The 22,128-nt window shown below is 39.5% G+C and overlaps 3 protein-coding genes across 11 annotated transcripts; 1 reads left to right on the forward strand and 2 right to left on the reverse strand.

The window, feature by feature from the left end:
- Positions 1-4,093: 4,093 nt before the first annotated feature.
- LOC116257869 (uncharacterized) lies at positions 4,094-4,944 on the forward strand. The gene has a single exon (XM_031634875.2). It carries the CDS (start codon positions 4,380-4,382, stop codon positions 4,677-4,679), a length of 300 nt encoding a protein of 99 aa, XP_031490735.1. The 5' UTR covers positions 4,094-4,379; the 3' UTR covers positions 4,680-4,944.
- A 2,935-nt stretch (positions 4,945-7,879) lies between these two features.
- Positions 7,880-9,781, reverse strand: LOC116257098 (chlorophyll a-b binding protein, chloroplastic). The gene is made up of 4 exons (XM_050078941.1): positions 9,621-9,781; positions 9,330-9,512; positions 9,008-9,045; positions 7,880-8,887 (listed from the first exon to the last, which is right to left on the reverse strand). The coding sequence occupies exons 1-4, from the start codon at positions 9,674-9,676 to the stop codon at positions 8,292-8,294; spliced, it is 873 nt and encodes a 290-aa protein (XP_049934898.1). The 5' UTR covers positions 9,677-9,781; the 3' UTR covers positions 7,880-8,291.
- Positions 9,782-11,719: 1,938 nt separating this feature from the next.
- LOC116257275 (uncharacterized) lies at positions 11,720-21,841 on the reverse strand. Of its 9 annotated transcripts, none has more exons than XM_050078575.1 (13): positions 21,413-21,841; positions 19,837-19,978; positions 19,620-19,731; positions 18,640-18,841; positions 18,310-18,548; positions 16,994-17,105; positions 16,733-16,871; positions 15,254-15,399; positions 14,497-14,660; positions 14,014-14,328; positions 13,846-13,901; positions 13,458-13,660; positions 11,720-13,380 (listed from the first exon to the last, which is right to left on the reverse strand). In XM_050078575.1, the coding sequence occupies exons 5-13, from the start codon at positions 18,451-18,453 to the stop codon at positions 12,029-12,031; spliced, it is 2,631 nt and encodes an 876-aa protein (XP_049934532.1). In that variant the 5' UTR covers positions 18,454-18,548; positions 18,640-18,841; positions 19,620-19,731; positions 19,837-19,978; positions 21,413-21,841; the 3' UTR covers positions 11,720-12,028. The 9 variants fall into 9 exon arrangements, with proteins under 9 accessions (XP_049934532.1, XP_049934531.1, XP_049934530.1 ...); XM_050078574.1 differs by having other exon boundaries at positions 18,310-18,544; positions 19,596-19,731; XM_050078573.1 differs by having other exon boundaries at positions 19,596-19,731.
- Positions 21,842-22,128: the final 287 nt, after the last annotated feature.

Raw genomic sequence — 22,128 nt, forward strand, 5'->3', positions numbered from 1 at the left:
CATGAGGGTGGTGGATCAAGACCAAGGAAAGTAAAAGCCGTGCTCTATTGAAATTTCATTGTGCACCAGCCATTAGCGAGAGAGAGAGAGAGAGAGAGGCACATGCCAAAGGTGCAAGTGGACTGGTTTGCTTGTGGGTGGGTGGTGGGAGGCCTTATAGTCAAGTCCTACATAAGCAGGGCGCATACATCTTCAATCTTATTTTTATTTGTTTCTGGAGAGCACTAGAGGGAGGCCCACTCTAGCAGAGCCAGAGAAGCGAGAGAGACTGCTTTTCTCAAGGGAAAAGGTGGCGTGCTGGGCGTGGACATGTGCTCTGCCTGGTTCCCAGATGGGGTCAATCTTTTTTCAGGAAGAGGAAACACTTAAAAGGATGGGTCGCTTTTGGATGTACAATCATATCTTTATCATGGTCTCCCACTAGCAGCCACATATCCCATCTCTGTGCCCAACACCAAGCCACCAAAAGCCAGTGTTTGGCTAACACAATCAGACCCATCACCCCCTTCCTTCTTTCCCTAAGTTTGCAGCTACAACCCGATCAGTCAGTTGTTCCACACTAGGGCTGGCTAGATAGATGCTACATTGACCATGCATTGCTGAATTAGTGTCATTTTTTGTTGGTATTTCAGAGCAGCAGCTGGCTTGTCTTAGGAGGTTGCTCAAGGCCTAAATCTTTTCTGAAACCTTCAAGGTACAAGCATGAAAAATTCTGTCTTTGGGTAGCTGTGGATTCAGTGGACTTCTGCCCAGGTTATGTTGACAGATAGACACCACAGATATTGAATTCTTGACCTTCTTTAACTTGAAAGCCTTATGCTTAACCTCCAAGACAGGTGAACAAAAGCGCTCATTGTAGAACCATTACATGCAGATTAGATTGCTTTCATCTATTTGAACCTCCCTAAGCCTTGCTTATATATATATATATATATATATATATATATATTATATAAAGGAGTGATGTGGAGAGACCAGCAAGGTTTAACCTACCATGACAGATTGAATTTATGAAATTTAAAATGGTGCATCGCTTTCAAGCCTCCAGACAGGTGAATAAAGATGTCATTCAGGTTAATAGATTTTACGTTCCAATGCGTGCAAATTTCTTTTCGAGGATGAAGTTTTAATAAGGAGAGTTTTACCTTCATAGAAGTTATCGTTTTTCAACCTTTAGTGTTGATGGTTCTTCTTTAACCATTCTCTTGCAACAGAAGGCCGGGTTAGGAAGTTTGTCACCTGAAGCTGTTGAGTTAAACTTGAATTACTCCAACTAGCTTTCTGCCCTACAGGAAATCTCAAGAAACACTAGGACCCTAAATAAAAGTCTCTCGAAAACCAAATCCAATACGAAGATTCTTTGCGCTTCAGAAATGATTTCGATTGAGATGACACCAAACTCAAAGTTAGCACTTGGGCACATACATTTAATTCTGACCATGTAAATGTATAGACATCTCTTTTATATTGTATGTTAACATATTTTCTCTATAAAATAGAAAAAAAATGATTATCTAGTCAGGATGCACTAGTAAGACATATCAGCCGTCGGATGCATCCTTTTGTGCATTGACAGCCACTGGATCCAACAGATTCTTCTTCTTCTTTCATGCAAGTGGGCAGAACAGTATGTGGCCCAGAATCACTAGTTCAACATCCTGAACTGTTTCTTCAGTCCTATGCCAATCATCTGGCATCATTTCAAAATTTTCAATCTGAAATTGAAGAATCTTGGAACTAAAGTTATGTATCCTCTATGTATGTTTCATTCTGCATGTGAAAGTGGCCATGGATGCTCACGGTAGAGGCATAGAACGCTGCATTTGCATAGTTGTATTTGCATGCATAGCTGCTGCATATATGGTTGATGGTGTTTTTCCAAATAGCGAATTCAGGATCACAATTTCCAGAGCAGCAAAACATGGCTGTTTTGGTGGAATATCTGTTATTTCGGAAAAGGAGCATGAAGAAGACTTTTCTTTGATCTGCATGACCAAAGTATAGCTAAAACTTTACTCTGTAATCTTACTGTTGTCTTTCTCCCATTTGTACGATGATATATTAAGGTAGTACATGCTCTTTTGTCAATTTAAGCATCAACCATTCAATCTGATTCTGATCATTTGAAAGCCTACAATCTGAATATATACATACATATATATTATGAAACATGATGTGTGGAAAAGATAGCTTTTTCATCTAATGGTTTAAATTCACATAAACCGAAGCGGCAGGTGGAGCAAGTCAGTTAATTTTTCTTCTTCCAACATATGGAAATCAAGGCAGCACCATTGTGGGAGAAACATGAATGAGTCCGTGGCCATCTTCCGCCCACAAACGTGGAAAGGAATCACAAAATTGTGGAACCTAGTTCACATCTGTGGAAGATAAGCAAAAATATTTGTAAATTTTTTTACCATGGGCAATTCATTTCTGAAACAAGAAACATGTACAGAATGATAGGCTCAGTGGCCGACAGGTCAGATCTGATAGTGTCGACTCTATCTTTGGTCTGGGTCAGATGGGACATGGCTTGGGCAGGATCAGATTCCAATAGCGAAATTCAAAGTCAATAAGATCTATATGTTTTCAATTGCATAATGAGTCTGATAAGGCTTGCACACAGCCAGAAAGCTGTGCCGGAATCTGGTGACTCGTTTGGCCTGAAAGAATACTGAGCGCCGGTTGACATCTGCAAAAATTAAACTAGCTAGGGATCGTAAATTTTTAGTTTTCTTTGATAAGCAAGCTGGGCAGCCAGACCATTGCCAGTTTGTGCTAAGAGGCAGACCACAGGTATTGAGTTCTTGACCGAAACTTAGTCTCTCTCCCTTAAAGAAGAAAGCGGGTCTTGTATGCTTCTTCCCAGACGGCATAAACTTGGGGAAACTTGTCTCTCTTTCTTAATGAAAAACCTGCTTCTGTGAAGCGATTGGCTTGTTCTCAGCACTTCCTCATTTGAACAGGCCTGGAAATTATTTTGTTTTGTTAATACACATTATCTTTTGCTATATTAAGTGTATGTAATTGCATGACTCTCTGCTGATATCTTGTTTTAATCTTGTCTATATATAATTATCCCATAATTTCTCCTATATATACGCTTCTTCTGCTGTTAAAACGATTTTCGCTACGTAATGCGATCATAATATTTTTCAACCCTCAGCTTCTCTCATCACTTTTTTATTTCATTTCTTTTCTGTCATTTCTTCCCTTTTGAATAAGCAGAGCCGTTCAAGGACCACATCTTTTGATCAGAGGTTGATATTAGGCGAAGTTAATTACCTAGACCTACACCAGTGAACAAAGCCAAAATAAGCCAGTTGGATTAGGCTGCATATCTGAGAACAAATCACGTCCCAAATTGAACATATTGTTCATGTTGGATTTCATTAACAAACCTGAATGACATTTAGTAATTAATTGGCATTTTTGTTTCGATCCATTGACAGCCCTCTGTACTGATACCAGTCATACAACATGGGCATTGGCCTTCTTCAAGCTAGAGCCCAGTAATCACCTACAAATGAAAAGAACAAAGCAAGGGGAACTAAAAACATTGGTAGAAGTGCTGATTTCTGGAAACATTACATTAGCATAAGCAATGGAATTTTGAGGACTGGTTAGAACTTAGAAGCAAGAACCAAATTGGAAATGCAATGACACATTGTAGAAATTAAGGAAATGCTGTTGTTCTCGCTTCTATATATATGATCATCCACACTCTTCTCTTGGTAAGAAACCACTTTTGCCTTCTGGGGTGCGAGGGATTAGATTTCATGCGTTCCATGCAAAGCACAAAACACAGGTGAATTCATCATGGTCAATTAGATTTTTCCTTCACGCCATCGGAAAAATAGCAACTCCCCCAACAGTATGTCAGCTCTTTTTGTCTAAGAATTTACTACCTTATTATGAAAATTCATTCATGTGAATCAGACTTCAATAATTCTTGGTCCGTTTCTTTATTCGTTGCGTATAAATTTGAATGAAGCAATAGGCAAGTATGACTGAAATTTAAAAACTAAAAAGATCAAGCAACAGAAAGAGAGAAAATAGGAGAAGATACATCGTTGTTGTGTTAAGGCAAGAATCTTTGCTTTCCCAGCACACAACGATCCTGGAAATATCACACATGATTCCAAACCAGAGGGCCAGTCAATATTGGAGGATTCTTCTCTCTCACTCTCTCTGTAGCGTGTGCAATTTGACTACCAACCACGTCGGCACGACCGTCATCCTCCGACCATCTCTCTCTCTCTCTCTCTCTCTCTCACTCGCTTTGATATCAAGATGAGCCTCCGCCTTCCTCTCCTAGCACCACCAAGAGTCTCTAGCTATCTCTTCTCTCTCTTGGTGAGGCGACGCCGGAGAGAAGAATGGGTCTGATGGTGCTGACCCAATTGGCGACGGGGCTGGGGGTGCTGGCCGGAGCGATGCTGGTGAAGTCGGCTATGGAGCAGGAGCCCATGGCGGGAGGGGAGCGAAGGCCCCGCTGCCCCAGCTGCAACGGCACCGGCCGCATGAGCTGCCTCTGCTCCCGCTGGTCCGACGACGACGTCGGTTGCAGGACGTGCGCCGGCTCGGCGCGGATGCCGTGCAGCAGCTGCGGCGGCACCGGCACCGGCCGCCCCATCCCCGTCACTCTCTCCGTTAGAAGCAGCAGTCGGTCCCCTTAACGAACGCTCTCCTACTCTCAGCAACCCTTTTCCTTTCTAAGGGAGGAAAGCACAATTGCCTGCCAACGAAGTTGGTGCCAGTTTTAGGATCTGAATTCTGAAAGAAGAAGAATAAGAATTAAGAAGTAGTTGTATATTGAAAAGAAAAGATTGAATGGTACAATTTAGTTGATGCCTTTTTCTTTTGCTTTTTGCAAAGAAGAAGAACAAGAAGTAGTTGTATATTGAAAAGGAAAAGATTGAATGATACAATTTAGTTGATGCATTTTTTGCTTTTTGCATTTGTTTGAGTTTTCTTCCTTCTTGAAATGTTTACTAGGCGTCTGACAAAGTATTTCTTCAGTTGAAATATTCGATGCTCTATAACGGTGGGGAAGTTTGTGAAAAGAAGGAAAAAAAAAAAGTTTGGAGCTCAGAACTCCGGAACTTTTGGCAAAACTGTACAATAACTTCCATGAAACAGAAAATTTTCTCTAGAACTGAAGCAGTTTATCGTGTCTTAACGAGATTGTTCAGGCAAATATGTCGCAGAGAGAATGAAAGAATCGGGTATAGGCCTCGGCCGTCAAACAGGCATCTTTGAAAATTTTGATATGCGATGAAGTATTCATTCTCAGACCTGACTTCGCATTGACAATCCAGGATTTTCTACTTGATGTTCTAAAGTTATCACCAGAAAGAGTCTTCGGGCAATCAAACACGTCGAGTTACAATTATATCTGAAAAAATGAGATCCGGTGATATAACTCACAGCCTAGTGGTAAAAGTTTGTTCTCGTGTTAAAATTAATCTCTAGCTGCAATTTTCAAGTGGAGTGGAAGATAGAGAGAAAGACAGAGAGACTTCGGATATATTTAATCTCTGGGCAAAAATATCTCCACTATGGATCAGACATTTCTATAGAGATAGGTTGGTTGCGTTTGTTTTCCTGAGATGTAAGATTTGATTTTAGCATGCAAGTCAAAATCAGATGTACTTTTTGAAGTTGAGGAAGGACTTCTGCCGTTTTACGGGTAGAGTTGAAGGCTGATTTTCCCTTTTGGCTATAAAAATAACGATACATGTATAACCTCCATTATTCAGGCAAAACGTTTTTCTATATTTTGTTAGAAAAAACAAAGAAAGAGCTTTTGTGTGTTTGATGAAAAAATATCACTTTGAAAAATAATGAATTTTTTTCCAAGAAGATAGATGCAAAAATATCTTTACTGCCTAGATATTTGTAAGAAAAAAATGTTTTCGGCATATGATATTGCTCATCTTTGCTCGTTCGCAGGATGTAAATGGGCTGAATAATTTGATTATTGATCTATTTTTTAATCTCCGTATTTGAATCTGGCACGATTCTGATACCCAACTGAAATCCCATAAAATTTCTATCAGATCACATATAAATGTCGGCATTTATGCTAGTCAGATCCAAATTAAGTTACAAAGGTCTAAATTTGAGTATGAATCTGAATCTGGTTACATAGAATCTGATATGATTAGTCCAGTATAGAATAGAATATGGGGCACCAATCCGAACCGTTTGCATCCTTCTTATTTGCGCGAACCATGCCCTTGAATTGGGCAGTTATTTTTTTAGAAAATGTTGAACAAGTTTACAATGGCAACATAATATTTTAGTGCTTCAATATCTGGAAAAAGCACATTTAAGAATGAAAAAAGTTAAAACATATATTATGTGCTTTCTATTAATCATGCAATTGATACGCTAAAAACAGCCATGAGCTTCTCTAGCGGATCATAACCTGCCACCAACAATATTCTTAGATGTGAAACCCTAAAAACCATAAACATTAACATAAAAGCGTATGAAACTCAAGAATATATGACAATCATATTTTCTCAAATCCTTGGACACATATGGCCCCGTTGGGCAACAGTAACAAGCTGTTAGTATCCATGAATCTACTTAATATATGGGGTAGATTCATAAAACATTGTGTTATCATAATCATGCAGCAACAACTTATTAGCAACAACTTACTACGGTTGCCAAACATGCTCTATAATAATGGAGGCATTTGGTGACAAAAACATTGTGTTTTTTGGAACACAGTTCCTTCTGAACAGACAATTACTACAACGGACGAAAAATTTTACAACACTTTTCGGCATCCGACGGATGATCTGAATTTTGTACATATTTGAAATTGAATTTGCCTGAGAAGATCATAAAATCCCAAAAATTATGTCACAGATATTCTAAGCTTTCTCATGGTGTCGTCTTTAGAAGGCTTGGTGGTTGGATCTCACTCTCACTTTCTTGTTATTAAAAGAAAAAAAAAGAAAAAAAGAAAATCAGAGATATAACCCGAATCTTGTTATATCTTCGTGGTGCTACTTTGTAGCATGGTAGGTCACTATTGTCCCCTAAAAAGAAATCATGTTTAATGCGTTTTTCAGCGAGACCAAATTGCATAATTGTCGTCTTCATTCTATCAAAGACATCAGGAATGTTGTTAACCAATTTTCTGCCAAGCTGAAAATTATATCTCGAGATTTATTTGTTTACCATATCTTGAGTCATTCCATCTGCGGGAGAGACCAATTAATGTCGCATTTCTACCAATATCAGATTCCTGTTTGAAACGTCGAGTCAATATGTAGGACATGGAATATTACTGCTTTTAATTAGTATTCTCTCAGCTATGAAGGTCGTTTAAAATTTTCTCGTTACTTTAAAACATTATAGATGTCACACATGTGGCTCTTTTTTTTTCAAGAAAATGTGGAAAAAGAGAAAAAAATAATGGCATGTCAAATTGAAAATGTCACTTTTTTGGTAGTCAGAAATAATCTTTAGTATATTTTAATATTGTTATGGCTTTTAATATTTGAATAACTATTTTAGATGTTGATCAATGTTTTTATAAGAAAACTAGTAGATTAAAACCCATTTTTTTAGAGTTTTTATTCTTTAATTTTTATAACTTTAACTTCCTCACATTATCTTCAGAAGGATTAACTTCGTGATCAATATTCAAAAAAAAAAAAATCGCTTATAAAAACCCGAGATAGAGACTATAAAATCAGATCCCTGTTCAAAGCATGATCTGATCTATGTAAGGCGTCGATCTTCCGAGTATTTCTTCTGCTGTTCTTGAAGATTGATATTCTTTAGGTGTTGAGCTTGAACGTCTGTGGTGTGTTTTAGGTTTTTTCTAGGTTGTATATAATTTGTGTTGGATAACTAGAGAATAAAGATGCTGAATTTGATAGAAGAAACCAAATTTTTTGTACACTACACTGACATATTCAAGATCCAGATTGGAAGCATAATACAACCCAAGATTACAATATGGCGCAGAATTCTTGTGCAACGCTTTCAGCTCTAAGATTCAAGCCCATGAGTGTTACACAGCAAAACCTCTCTCTAGGATCAACTGCAGCAGCACAACTCCCTTCTCACTTGGGGAGAAAGCCTGTAAAACACAAACATTTTCATTCAATAGAATGTTCGAAATAGATGGATGAAGGACAATATAGACAAGCAAAGATTTTACAGTACATGGAAAAATAACAACATAGAAAAGGAAAGACCCTCTCTCTTTCGAGCCTTTGCCCATGGAAGGTGATTCATGTTATGAACAATCCATTCTTCAATCATTTTTCAAGGATGCGGGAATGACTGGGTAAAGAACATAGAAAACTCCTACATGATTGAAATTTATTTACAGTACTTACAGCAAAGATTGTGGCATGGCCGGGATCTGCAAGGTGGGCGAAGAGATTGTCGATGGGTCCGGTGCCGGTGTAGATGGCCTGGAACCAGGCACCCATGACGGCCAACATGGCCAACCTTCCATTCTTGATCTCCTTGGTCCTCAACTCCTTGATCTTCTCAGGGGAGCCAGAGCCCCAACCCAGGGGATCAAACCAGAGGCCTCCTGGGTAGCCAACATCAGTTCCTGTGAGCTTGTTGTTGGGGAAGATTGGGTCCTGGTTGACGCACCCAGGCTTGATGATATCTGCCCATCTCCTTCCCTCTGCCCAGCCTATGAAGAAGAGCTCCACCACAAAGAGGGTGGTCTTATCTGTGAAGTACTCCTGCTCTCCAGCAGTGTACCAAGATGGGGTATTGAGGATGCCTATCTTGGTGAGAAACTCAGGGATGAAGATTCCAGCAGCACCCAGCATTGCCCATCTGCAGTGCACCAACTCTGCCTGCTGGTTCCATCTCAGACTCTCTGGGTCGGACCCTGCGCATACCCATTTCCAAATTCAAGGATGTGCAAGAGAGAGAGAGAGAGAGAGAGAGAGAGAGAGAGAGAGAGAGAGAGAGAGAGAGAGATCTTTATGCCTTTAGAACAGTCACTCACCAAGGCCAAGAGGGTCGAATCCGAAGTCTCCAGGCAAGCTGCCATTCAATGGGATATCATTAGAAAGTATCACAGTTGATTTCAGTAGAGAACTATTGTTTTACCATGATACCAGGATAACTATTCTTGAAAGAGTTAATTTAATGAAACAAAAAAGACTTCTAAAAGTAGATGAAAATTTACGTATGTTTTTACAGTGTGATATTCGAAACAATTTTTACACACCTAGGCCACGTTAATATGTTGTAAGAAACATGAATGTACAATCTTTATCACCAATAACACGAAATCAAAATGGTGTATCGTTGTAGCGGTTTGTTACCTTCCATCGAGCCACTCTGGTGGTGTGCTACCAGGAAACCAGAGCGGTCTACCTGGCGCAGCCTCGGCGTTCACGGAGAAGGCACGTGCGACCACCGGAGTCGCCAATTTCCGGTGTCGGAGCGACCTTCCGGCGAGGAAGGAGGCCTTTGTTGCTGCCAAAGAGTTCCCACTTTTCTGGGAGCTGGAAAAGGAAAGAAGATCACACAGAAATGCACATCAGTCGTTGTGTTAAGAGGAGAAACTAAGCTTTTTGGGTGACATGGGTAGAAGGGCAGAGAAAAAGACATGCCTGGAAGCGGAAACAGCTACAGCGGCGACGGCGGAGGAGGCACAAGCGGACGCCATTTTCTTTTTCTTCCTAGCCCACCTCCCTCTTTCTCTGTCTTCCGCTTATTAGGGAGCGCAGAATGTCTGAGAGAGATTGCCTGTTTGTTAAAGCATAGAGGGGCTTATCCTTTGGAGATAGGAATCAGCATCCTGATTGGCTAACGCCAGGCCAAATGGCAGCAGCAGAATCTAAAGTTGGCTCCTCAGCCTCTTGCTACACGCTGACGTGTTTGACAGAAATCTGGTTAGAGAGAGAGAGAGAGAGAGAGAGAGAGAGAGAGAGAGGATTTTAGAATGGTGGGCCACAAAAATTCATGAGGGTGAAATTAAAGATCTTACTGAAGTTATGAGGTGGCCAATATGGAATGGAGAAAATATTCCATGAAATTTGGGATGCTGTGAATGTGTTGGAGTGTGGAGCCTAATTCATAATGGATGGCATTTCTTTTGCCGGTTTTGCCTTAATCTCATGTTTATGAGGATGTAGTTTAGGCTTATATTCCATAATGTTTAATGTTTATGTGACAGTGAAAATTATTTTATATGGCGGCTGTGGACATAAGAAAATATTGTCTTAAATCTAGTGTGTTCTTTCTCTTTTTCTCTTATTTGGATTTATCTTGTTTTGGTGCGTTAAGAAAGAGTAAAAGAGCTTCTGACGGGCTTTTTTCCAGAATAAATGGCCGCTGGAATCATGACACCTGTAGAGATGAAGATAAGATCTTTAAGGTTCATTGATGTTGAAAGAATATATCTTCTTTTTACGTTGTTCAGAAGTACTCAATTTTCGGGCCTGGTTTCAGAAAAGAGATCCATGTTTCTTGTTTTTGCGATACATGTCTTTTGAGTTTTGCTGTTCCCTGTTTTCTCATAATGTACTCTAAAAAGTAAAAAGAAAAGATTCAGTTAAGGAAATTATGTTCATACCTTTCTTTAAGTAACAAATAGTTTTTAAGTTGAAATAGGACTATAAAAAGTGTTTATAGTTTTATGCGATTTAAAGCACTTTGCAGTTGTCAGCAAAAGTTAAGCATGTATCAGAAAAATTTTAAATATCAGGTCGCTTTTTTTTTCATACAAGAGTACTCCTGCATGATGGTTTGTCTTTTTGCTGCAAATAGATCCTTATAATTGATTCATATAAACTTGTTCTTGTGCTCTAAGTTCACGCTGTTCAGCAAACCCATGGTTGTGGATTGTTTCAATTGATGAATGTGCCAGAGACACATAATTGTGCATTATTTCAATTTGAATAGAACACTGATAGATTGATCGTCCTTTTTGGTAAGTTCTATAATCAAATTGCCAACAAAAACTCTGCCCATGTGCCCATGAGGATCCGTTTAGGTAACATAAGCATTTGAATTACCAAGAAGAACTCTATCCATCTCGCTAATTAAGGGATTGAACTTGACACCTTCAGCTCTAAAGAGGCAAGAGCCCCACACATGGGGTTGCATTGCCTCATGGAGAAGATCAGGCAGCTTTTACACAAAACTGAGCTGTACATTTCTTGATTTTCTAATATGAACCCATTGGTTTTCTGCCAGTTTCCAGAAGAAAGCTCACGTTAACTCCGTCATTTTGAGGGAGGTGATATTTTTTCGGGTATTTGTGGGGCCATGAAAGCAGCAACCTGTTTAATCTAATGAAACTTCAGGTTGTCCTATTACTACCATTTGTTTTAATTTAAGGATGTTTTAAATTTGAGTCTGCAGATAATGTAAAGAGAACAGGTGGCCGTAGTCCATAATGAGAAGATTCATAAAGATAAGTTCAGTTTTTCGAGCCCCAAGGGCATTGGCGTAGTGAAGTTAGGCTTCAGTCGTTAAATGGAGACCCGAGGTTCAAGCTCTACCACTATAGGGTTTTACGAACTTAGAGCTGGTGTGAAATTCAGATGGTCGACAACCAGTTCCATGAAGCTTGCTGTTTACTGCCAACCAAATAACGATGCATGAAATCACCAAATCTCTTGCTCGTCTGTTTATGAGCAAACCTTCTTTTGTTCATATCAGTGATCAACTCTTGCGTAGGTTGCTTTACTAGCCCAGACTATCGTTTCCATGTTCTCCAGATTTGTGACAGCCAGAAAAAATCTAATATGATACACAGCTCAACAGGATTCCTTGCTCCAGAAAGGCAAAATGAAGGGGCACGAATAGAGGGCATCAGCCTGATACAGAACAAGGCCTGCAAATAAACTCAAAACATAGGTACAACAAGGGCCGCAGACTAGCCCGAAACATACTACTGCTTCTGCAGGTGCCCACAATTTGGGATGCTAGTTACCCTAATCTCCTCTGATAATAAGGATGTTGGGATTCTTAAGCACCATTAGAGGAAAGAATCTTCCAGTTGACCTTTCATCTACTGAGCTATTAGAGATGAGGCTTCCGATTCATCAGAGGATCCAAACAAGGAGTCCTGCGCAGCATTGCTGGGACCAACCCCTTCAGTAGTTCTACTTCCTGGAAAACTAGCTTTCGCCAACTCTCTTAGCTTTATCTCATTTTTGGAAGCAAGTTTGAGTCCCTTTGGACTCTTCAAATCCGCTGTTCTCATCTTTTTCTTCTTGGTGCTTGAAGAGGTGCCTCTGGGGATTGATCCTAAATGAGCCACTGCTGCAATTTCTGGCAAGGGAGTTGACAACTGAAGCTGGTCATCAAGAACTGGTGAGTCTGGAAGGCACAAAGGAACCACAGTTGCAGACGACGCACTTGCTGTGTCAACATGCATTGGGCCGCCCCTTCTGTTCCCCATCTTTGGCCCAGGATTTAATGGAACCACTGGGACTAGACATGTTTTTGGTTCAGAGAATTTGCGGGAAACAAATCTCGACCAATACTTCCTTGGAAGGAAAGGAATAACAAGGCCTTTTGCAACAAACCTCATTCCTAAACTAAAAGAAGGATTCTCAGATTGTGGAAGCCTTAGCAGACACTTGATCAGTGCATACCATTCATTCAAGAGCTGTCCTATAAAGCTCATCAGAAACAGGGCAAGCATCCAAATACCGATCGCCTTTTGGTCTTCTAGTTTGCGAGTCCGTAGATTGTAGAAAGAAACTCCAAAAATACCAGCTTCACACAGGAGGGAGACGCTCTCCACCATCTGAACTCCCCTACTGATGTAGGGCTTCAGCAGAAATAGGTATAGGAATTGCAACATAGTGAAACTAAGGGCCAGAATGCTTTGGTGGCGCGAGGCCTCGAGTGGATAGGCGCCAAAGACAATGCCGAGAAATATTCTTCTGATAAGATCAATAACTATGTACGCTGTGTCAGCAGAGCCAGAAATCCTCTCTATAGTAGGCAGAGGAGCATCATTGTTGCCATCATCAGAACTTATGGCCCTCATCCTTCCAATGCCACTGCGGTCACTGGTGACCCAGGTGGGGACGTTCCCAGGTTCACTGTTCTCAACAAACACCAAGGTCGGAGGACCTTTTAAATCCTCAAATAGAATCCCGAATCTTGAAAGAAAAGTAGATGGCAACCTATCCATTTGACACCATTTCCCTATTGTATGTTTCCCAGCAATTGCATCCAAGAGACGGCTATGCCATGTTACCTTCTCGCCGTTGTCAATGATAATTTTCTTATATTGTACGAAGTTCCCAATGAATACTGCAGTTATCATGAAAAGGCAGATTGATAGAACAAGTGCAACAGGAAGAGCCAACAGAAGCGCCCCAACAGTGATTCCGCCAGTCGTGCCCCCTTTTGTTATATTTGAAGTTAGTAAATATCAGCGCAGGAGAAGAATTTTTAGAAAATTGTAGTAGAAGAGTCCATACCTCTAATAACAAAAGCGGATGACTGGCATAAACAAGGAAGCAAGATAATCATAAGAAAAATTTCAAATCTTGGAAGGGAGAGTTCCCCTTTGGCTGATGATCTTGTTCTCCATTTTAGCAAGAAGAGTATCAATAAGTGCAGCAGAACTAAACTACCACCCACGGTACCAAGCCAGAACATGTTCTTCTGGAAATCCTGCCATCTATAGGGAACAAGTCAGAAATTTCATAGGGGCCTTGACGTCTATAATAATGGTGGACCATATATAGGACACAGCGTGATTCATTTGTGTGTGTGTGTGTGTGTGTGTGTGTGTGTGAGAGAGAGAGAGAGAGAGAGAGAGAGAGAGAGAGAGAGAGGGAGAGTTTGGGAAGGGTCATGGTTTACCCTGTGTAATTGCTAATGTTGCTTATCACATTGGCTGCAGATAATGGCTCCCGGCGCTGTGCAGAGGATAGAACATCAGAATAGTGTAACAAATTTCAAAAAAGCACACATGCTTATCAATTTGAAAAGATAAAAACGGAAATAACAAAATGATAACAGGCTACCAACCAGAAAATATGTAAAGTACTCGGTGGAGTTGAGTAGAAGACCATAGTTTATGAATCGGGTTCCAACATAGCCATCTATTTCTCTATCATTAAGAGGTTGTTTTGTATGCCAGTCTCCATATGTAATCTGCAATGAGTCAGCACCTCCATATGGATACTGATGGTAAACCTCTAGAGATGTATCTTCCTTCTTCCATGGAACACGAGCATGGGGAATGAGCCACCTGAGACCTTTTACAGTATGAAAATATTCTTCTGACAACTCTGATGAAAGCCAACTCGATAAGGCAAATACTTGCAGGTGTCCAACCATTCCCTACACAAGTTCTCATGATTTGAATAATGTCAGCAAAGAATTCACGCTAAAATAATTTTGATAACCTCAATTTTTCTTTAGAATTCAAAAGCTGCTGGGATATGGAGATCCAATATGACATAACTGAATGATTTCATTGAAACTAACCAGTTGACGTTTGAAACTTACTAGAAGATTTCTAGATGGATCTGCACCTGCCAGCTCCTCAATCAATGCACCTGTAGCAGCAAGATTTGCGGAGGCCAATGCAAGAGAAGTAGCTGCTAAGGAAGTTGCTAAGAAGCCTACAGTCACGAATGAATACAGCCCTATAGAGACTGAAGGTACAATATCTGCAGAGATTGGAAGAAGGAGCAAATGAACATTGACTAGCAAAAACAACAAGACCGATAATTAATTGTACTGGGAGTGTTTTACAACAGATTATCAATTCCAATACAATAATAAGTCAAAAAATTTAACAGAGATGCTGGCATCTATCATGTGGTGTATCGGTGCTTTATTAATTTTTGATTGGTGTAAATTGACAAGAGCTTCTTTGACCCATGACGTTACCGTAGTCTAGCACCATGTGAAATTTATGATCCATATCTCAACTGACTACCAACTTTAGTAGGAGAATGTTGTTATATTTTTATTACTTTAGAGGGCATGCAATTTCTAATGTTTCTTGTAGTGGCGGTCCTCTGATGCTTCTCGTAACAGTGTCCAAAGGCAAAGAGTTTCACGTGGGTTAACTCCACCATCTCTCTGACAACTGAGTGAATCTATAATTGATGATGCACATCAGCATCCACAAACGTTTGAACTAAGCTTGATAAAATCAAAATGAAATTGGAATTTCGTCTTCAGACAACCAGTTATCAAGAAGAAAACATTTGTGTATGACGAATTATCAAAACGTAATCCAACATTTATTTCTTACCGAACATCACTTTCAAGTCGTTGGAAGCCAAATTTGTATTTCCAGAGATATCATTTGCTTTTCCTTCTGGGACAAGTATAGATACAGCATTCCCAGGTTCCCCCATAATAGTTATTAAATAGAGAGCTTTTGAAAGCTCTTTAAACCTGCAAATGGCTGAGACAACTTAAGAATTTATAAACTTGCCAGCAAAGACCTGCATTAGGAACTGTGCAGTCCTAAGACAATTTAACTTAATATACATATGTGTGTGAGTGCATGTATGTAAATGCATAGCAGATTTGTTTTACTTGAATGGACACTTAGGAAAGATTGCACCATGATCTGTCAGTCTAGCAACAATAAGTATGTTTTTCTAGAGATCCCATTTGAGCAGGATTTTATCATTACTATTCAGCTGAGGAAGAAATTGTCTTTTGGATAATAACAGAAATGAAGAATATTTTACAATGATAGAACATCGGCACAAGTGAATTGTCACTACTACTTTAGCATCGCTATTACTCTACTGGTAATAGTTACTAAAACAAACCATTTCATAATTAACCCCATCTATATATCTTACTGAATTGCCATAAGGATGAAAAAGGACTGCAAGATGCAAAGCATAAAAGAGTACTTCAATGTTCGAAAAATGTCATCCTCATTCTTTGAAAGCATTCTGCACTGGACACACACAATTCTATTGAGTGGATGAAAGGAGAATGGCCATGAGTTCCTGTAAGCAAACAAGATGGTTTTTGGGAGCGTAAATGATGTCTAGCAGATTAAACGACAGATTTTAGTAGCTACAGAAATTGTACTTATTTAATTATCCCTTACATGTTTATGTCAGTTGATAGTCATATGGCTAAAAAAAAAAATTATTTGTATAATTGAGATATCCTGTCATAATGATTTACATAGCCAACAAGTTTGTATCTTCCTTGGGGAGGAAACACCAAGCCATCAGTCTGTGGTTGGCCCTGACAAATTTGCCTTCAACATTTCGTGGAAGTCTTCTTTTATTTGTTATTTTTTATTGTATATAAACTTCAACAGATTAACTAGTCATATTATTGATTTGATAAGAAAATAAACTTTTCTAAGTCTGGGCATGATATATCATCTGTAACGTATTAGATAGCCAGCGCTATAGTATATTTTTTGCGACAAACGATGCGAATAATTGCAATTCTGAAATCGCAAGCACATGGCAATGACTAGGAAAGGCAGTGACGAGTTGGGGAAGGCAAGCATGCAGAAGACAGCCGGCACATTGGATGCATGAGATGGAGATTGTATCCTAGTCAGATAATAAGGCAGTCAGAAATGGACTCGTAATACTATTCCATCCGAGTTTCTGATAAATTACTTTACCAGACGTTTCCCTGTTGGTGAATAAAGAAGACATGCTAAGTAATATCAACAGCAACAACAATGATGATATACCATACCAAAACCGATTGACACTACAAGTAATTATTTGTATGCACCTGCCTTGCAATTTTCCCCCCACCCACTTGTATCCCAGTACAATCAAATCCAAACACACGCTTTGTGAACTCAACCATCACATTGACGATAGGTTCTATAGCTTTTCCTAATGTACTCAGCTTTACCTCTGGCCTTCTTGAATCTGCAAAACAACCATGTGAAAAAAATAAACATTTTCTTTCTTTGTGGTTATCCTTTTTAGTAAATAATACAAATTAAATGGTTAAATACAAAGCTAAGCAAGCATGCAGAGTATGCACATACCATAGAGGAATATTAAAGGCAAAACATAGGACACGGCAGCACCTGTTCGTCCAATAAGAGAAGAAGACTGGAGCTTGATTGTGATTATCTCAGATCTGGACACATTTTTTAGCTACAAAAGCAGGTTTTGAAGCGTGTCATTTTTCAGTAATAGAAATTCAGATCCAGTTCGCCAGATCATAATGTAAGAAGCTGACAATGGCGTAGAAGCTGACAATGGCGTGCCAGCTGAAGTGTTAAATGTACATAAGAAAAGATTGTGCATGAGATATAAATTCGAGCAACTGATCCGACAGCAAGCCATTCTGATTGATCATTTGTTTCCTTGGCAATTTTTGCACTCTGCCAAATACTAAGTGCACAAAATTGCAGACTGATAGTTGAATCCAGCCTAGGAATCGTTCACAGTTTCAGGGATCCGTGGCAAAAGGCGATTGAACTATGACATGCAAGTTTACATGCATGTAAGCAGCTAGCGGTTAATGATCCAGAAGGTTTCAGAGATTACATTCGTGCTAGCAGCTAAAGATAGTGAAGGTAATTAATGATGATTGATGAAAACAGTGCCATATGAGGCACAGTAAATGAATAAATCTCTTGATTCACTTTCAGTCCGGGAGATGCCCAAAAAAAATCTTGAGAATAAGCAAAAAAAACTTGTGAAGCTTTCTTATGCCCTAGGAAAAAAAGGGAAATTCATTTTGAGATTAGTATGTTCTGGTTAAGAAATTGCACTAGCTTATAAAGAGTGCAAATGTTGCTTTCTGGTATTTGTGCTTGTACCATCTAAGTTCAACCATAGAAAGAGTTTCTGAGGTATCTAGCTCCTTTTTCTTCAATTGTCATGGTCATGCTTACATCAGCTAAGTCCATTTCTTCATGTGCAGAACATACGTGCCCAACTGTAGAAAATTATGCCATTTTTCTGAAGATGAAGTGTTATCAGATTGCAACTAACATAATTCTGTAGACTACAACAAAACTTCCATTAACAGAGTGTGGGCCCACGAAAAACCACTTTGATGCCCTTATCTAAACCACAACATAAAACAAATACCCACCCTCAACTCTATCAGGAACAAGTAATTTTTAACAAAATGGTCTTACACTAATCTTTTCAAGGTTGTGGTGTGCTTTAGTTAAGGGGTCAGCATATTCATCCCTCTCATGCTAACCAACAGACTTCTGAAAAAAAAACAATCTCTTCTCTCTATATTCTGTGTGAAGTCTTAATGCTTAAACAGTTCCTATATGCAGGAAATAGAAGAGAAAGAAAATCAGTATTACATGAACTAATAGAAGTGAAGGTTACTTACCCGAAAGCCAAATCGCCTATTTCCACGGCTTTTACAGTGGATTGGTGTGGGTCGACCTACAGTGGTTCGCAACATCTTTAATATGTCCTCTGTTGTGTTTACTATAGGATCGCTGAAGTCCAAGAAAAATTTCAGGTCATCCATTTGGTTAGTTGCTAATACAGTCCGTGGGATCCCATTGATCTCCAATTTGTAATTAGGAATGACTGTCCATAAACTGCCGAGCACTGGTCGTCTGTCTACAACGCACAAAGGAATAAAGAGTATTCATGAAAACAAGGGCAGATACCAAAGACAGGCATTAGAAGGAGAATGGTGAAGGTTACATACCGAATCGCACAATGAAATGTGAAACATTTGATCTCGTAAACAAGTTTCCTGCCTGATCAGAACAGAAGTTATCTGCCAATTCAACCACCACACGTCCATACTGAATGCTTGTTGAAAGAGCAATAACCAATCTATATTTGTAGTCTGGTTTAATTGCTTGAAATGTTGATGCATCTAAACTGGCAGGGCCGTTCACTTGTACCTGAAAGCAAGAAGCATACAGCGGAACAATCAACCAATGCTTACATAATTTGGAAAGGGGAAACTGATAAAATTGACACAGCAAAGCCGCATATTATCCCGTTTTCACAACCAAAGCCAAGTAAAGCAAATGATGAATCATTAATTTTTACGCGCACAGCCTATAGATCTCTTATTCCTCACACTCGCTTTTTCCCTGCTAGTGGCTTTACTTTTAATTGGATGATTGAACTTTTTAGTTCATGGTTACCTGTTCAAGCTAGCATTAAGCGTTTATCCGTTTGCATATCGTAATCCAGGTACACGCTTGTTGATTATTTTAATGTTAGATTCCAAGCATTCAAATTGGTTGATGCCTTATTGGACTGCTATCTTTTCTGATCATCCGTCATATGTTATACCCATTATTGACAATAATTGTCAACTAGTATTGGTACTATTTTTATTTCCTTCTAATCAATTTCAAGGTAATCAACGCATAAAAAATGTTTCATTAGTTACTCCCTTTGTAAAGAACCAAGATAAACATAACTCAAAATGAGAGTTGAACCCTGGCGGCTCATCTATCAATGCATGTACACTCTTTCACTTGTTTCTTTCATAGATTTTTTTCTTGCACAAGCTCAATTGCTGTCTAGTTAAAGTTGCAGACTTGCTGTTTCAACCATGTCCTTGTGTCTACTGATATTGAACAAGAACTATAATAAAATCCTATTAGTTTGAGTTTTGGTCAACATGGCAAACAAGAGACTTACAGGGCAAGTCGAAGCATTACACACCTAAATCCACCTCCACCGGTGCAGGCCTCAGTAAAAGTAATGTCGATGGAGATATTCTCAGCATTTGTAAAGCCAGCTGGACTGGAAAGTGAAGCAGTTGGCGCAATGGTATCTGCCAGGATGCATCAAACAGAGAAGAAAGAAGAGACAAACAGCTGGAGTGAACTTCTAATTTTCCAACATAAATAGACAAAGATAGCAAGATCATTGCTTTCACCTATGAACCATTTGTAAGAAGTAGAATTTATTTCTCCAACTGAGGTTGCAGTTTTCAAGTGCAGGACGTGATACTGATTTGCAGTCAAATTCTTCAACGTTAGACGCCCAACTGGACAAGTTTTAAGAGGCTGACCGTCAAGCTGTTGAAATGAAAACCAGACGTAACAATGAGAAGACCAGTAAGACATTTAACGTCCATATGGAGAGCACTCAGTTACGAATTTGGAGCAAGGGATGCCCCCTACTTCGTTTCCAATGGCGGAGCCATAAAAAAAAATTTAGGGGAGGGGGACACAGTTATTTTCTTTTAATTTTTTTTCGGGGAAAGAAGCCTTAAAAATTTTAAAGATTATGTCAAAAAATTTGAAAGCATTTTTGAAGTTCTATAAAAAAAATCAGGTGCGGCCTGCGGCCCCCTGGTCACCATTTGTCTCTGCTCGTGTTGGTTTCTAATCATGGCATCTAATGCTAGGTGATAAACCATAATTATTTAGCTAGCTAGGAAGGTGCAACTCCTGCACACTACTTATCTCTGCTTATTTTATTATTGGTAAAACCGTGACTTTGCCATTGTCACATAGTTGAGTGAGTGTGCAACTACCGCTTCAGTCGGCCACTGATTTCTTAATGACACTTTTATTTTCGGATGTAGATGAACAGATATAAAATACAAATACGCCCTGAGACCGGAGTTGATTGACTAGTGGAACTGCTTCCAGAAATATCTGCAACTCATTTTCCTAATCACATTTGCTATTTGAAAATATAGCAAAAAATGCAAGAACGGAGAGGGTAAAAAAAAACGCACTCCGATGGATTTAAAACTAGCTTTTAAAGCATCTCATGGTATCATAGTTATGTAATGATCGTTTCGTACAGTTTTCTTGACGTTTTCGTTTCCTGGAAAACCAAACTCAGAACTTTTAATATGGGGAAGAAATTTGGTTCCAAGATATATAGCTGAAACAGGAACATGACTACCATATTTAGGCCAGATGGTTCTCAAGGAATGATTCAGAGAATCTTATATTAACTATCTGAATAAATAAAGAAAATAATATAGGATTCTACAAACAAGTGTCCCTGCCATCTCTTTCATTGCGCGACTTTTACATAGAAACAGTCACTTACAGAAATGCCCGACGCCAGGTGGTGCCGATTCATCAGAATATTGGATGGTCCTACTTCTTTTCTCTGACCATGCTGGGAGCTTGTCACCAAGCTCTTCCGTGCAATGTAACTCCAAAAGCTTTAAAACGTAAGTCGAATAGAAAAGAAAGATTCATGGTTTGTGGCTGTTTTGCGAGAAAAAAAGTAGAAACCTCAGTGATCTGTACCAACAGATCAGCGCATGTTTCTGGTTAAGGGTAACATCATTCAACGAAGTATCACGAGTCGGCCTGAAGGCTACAGTAAGAATCTATGGAAAGTTCAGGCTACCATACATGACTGAACAAGTTTGGGGAATATTACTTCCACCATCACATGAGACGATAATCAGTCTATCAAAACTTAATTTAGAAATTTCAGAAATACAACTGAGAGAGTTTATAGAAGAGCGACAGGCACGTTACCTTACAGTTCAAAGAGCAGTCACTCTTGGAACATGGATTACCGCCATACTTGTCCAGCAGGGAGTACTTGAAAATAGCATCAGTAAATCGCGTTCTAGCAGGTGGAGTGCTGTTAAAATGTATGAAAACAGCCGAGTCGCCTCCCTGCAAGCATATCGACATCACCAAACACGCCCAAAAATGAGAAAACCTTAAGAAAGCCATCACAGAGTGGTTTCTTCAGCCTCAGAAGAAAGATAACAAGCAGGAGCTAGGAAGCCAGTAGACAGCACGCAAAAGCCATCATTTTCACCACTTCGCACAGCCAACTCACGAGCTTGACATGGTGAACGATTACCACCACGGTCAGAACATCAATGAGCTCCATAAATATGCGCTTGTTGCTCATTAACTGTCCATGTCAGGCACAACTGCTCACAAGCTCAACCGATCAAATGCCATTTATTGTCTAGTGACTGTCCTGGATATGGCACCACAGGAGACATCATGGTGGCCTTTTTATGGTAGAAAAATGAAAGTAGGCCCTAAAGCCTGGCTACACTTCACAGGCCTAAATACCATGGTGGCCATTGAAGCCACCTGTTGATTAAGTATTAACAATGGTATTGCTGCCAATTTTACGGAACAGAGGCAATTAAATTCTTTTCTCAACAGGTAAAGTATGGTTCTAACAGAAAATTTAAATATCTAGAAAACATGGCAGGAATTGTTGGGAG

Source organism: Nymphaea colorata, chromosome 7, assembly GCF_008831285.2.
Source record: "Nymphaea colorata isolate Beijing-Zhang1983 chromosome 7, ASM883128v2, whole genome shotgun sequence".
NCBI classification, from domain to species: Eukaryota; Viridiplantae; Streptophyta; class Magnoliopsida; order Nymphaeales; family Nymphaeaceae; genus Nymphaea; species Nymphaea colorata.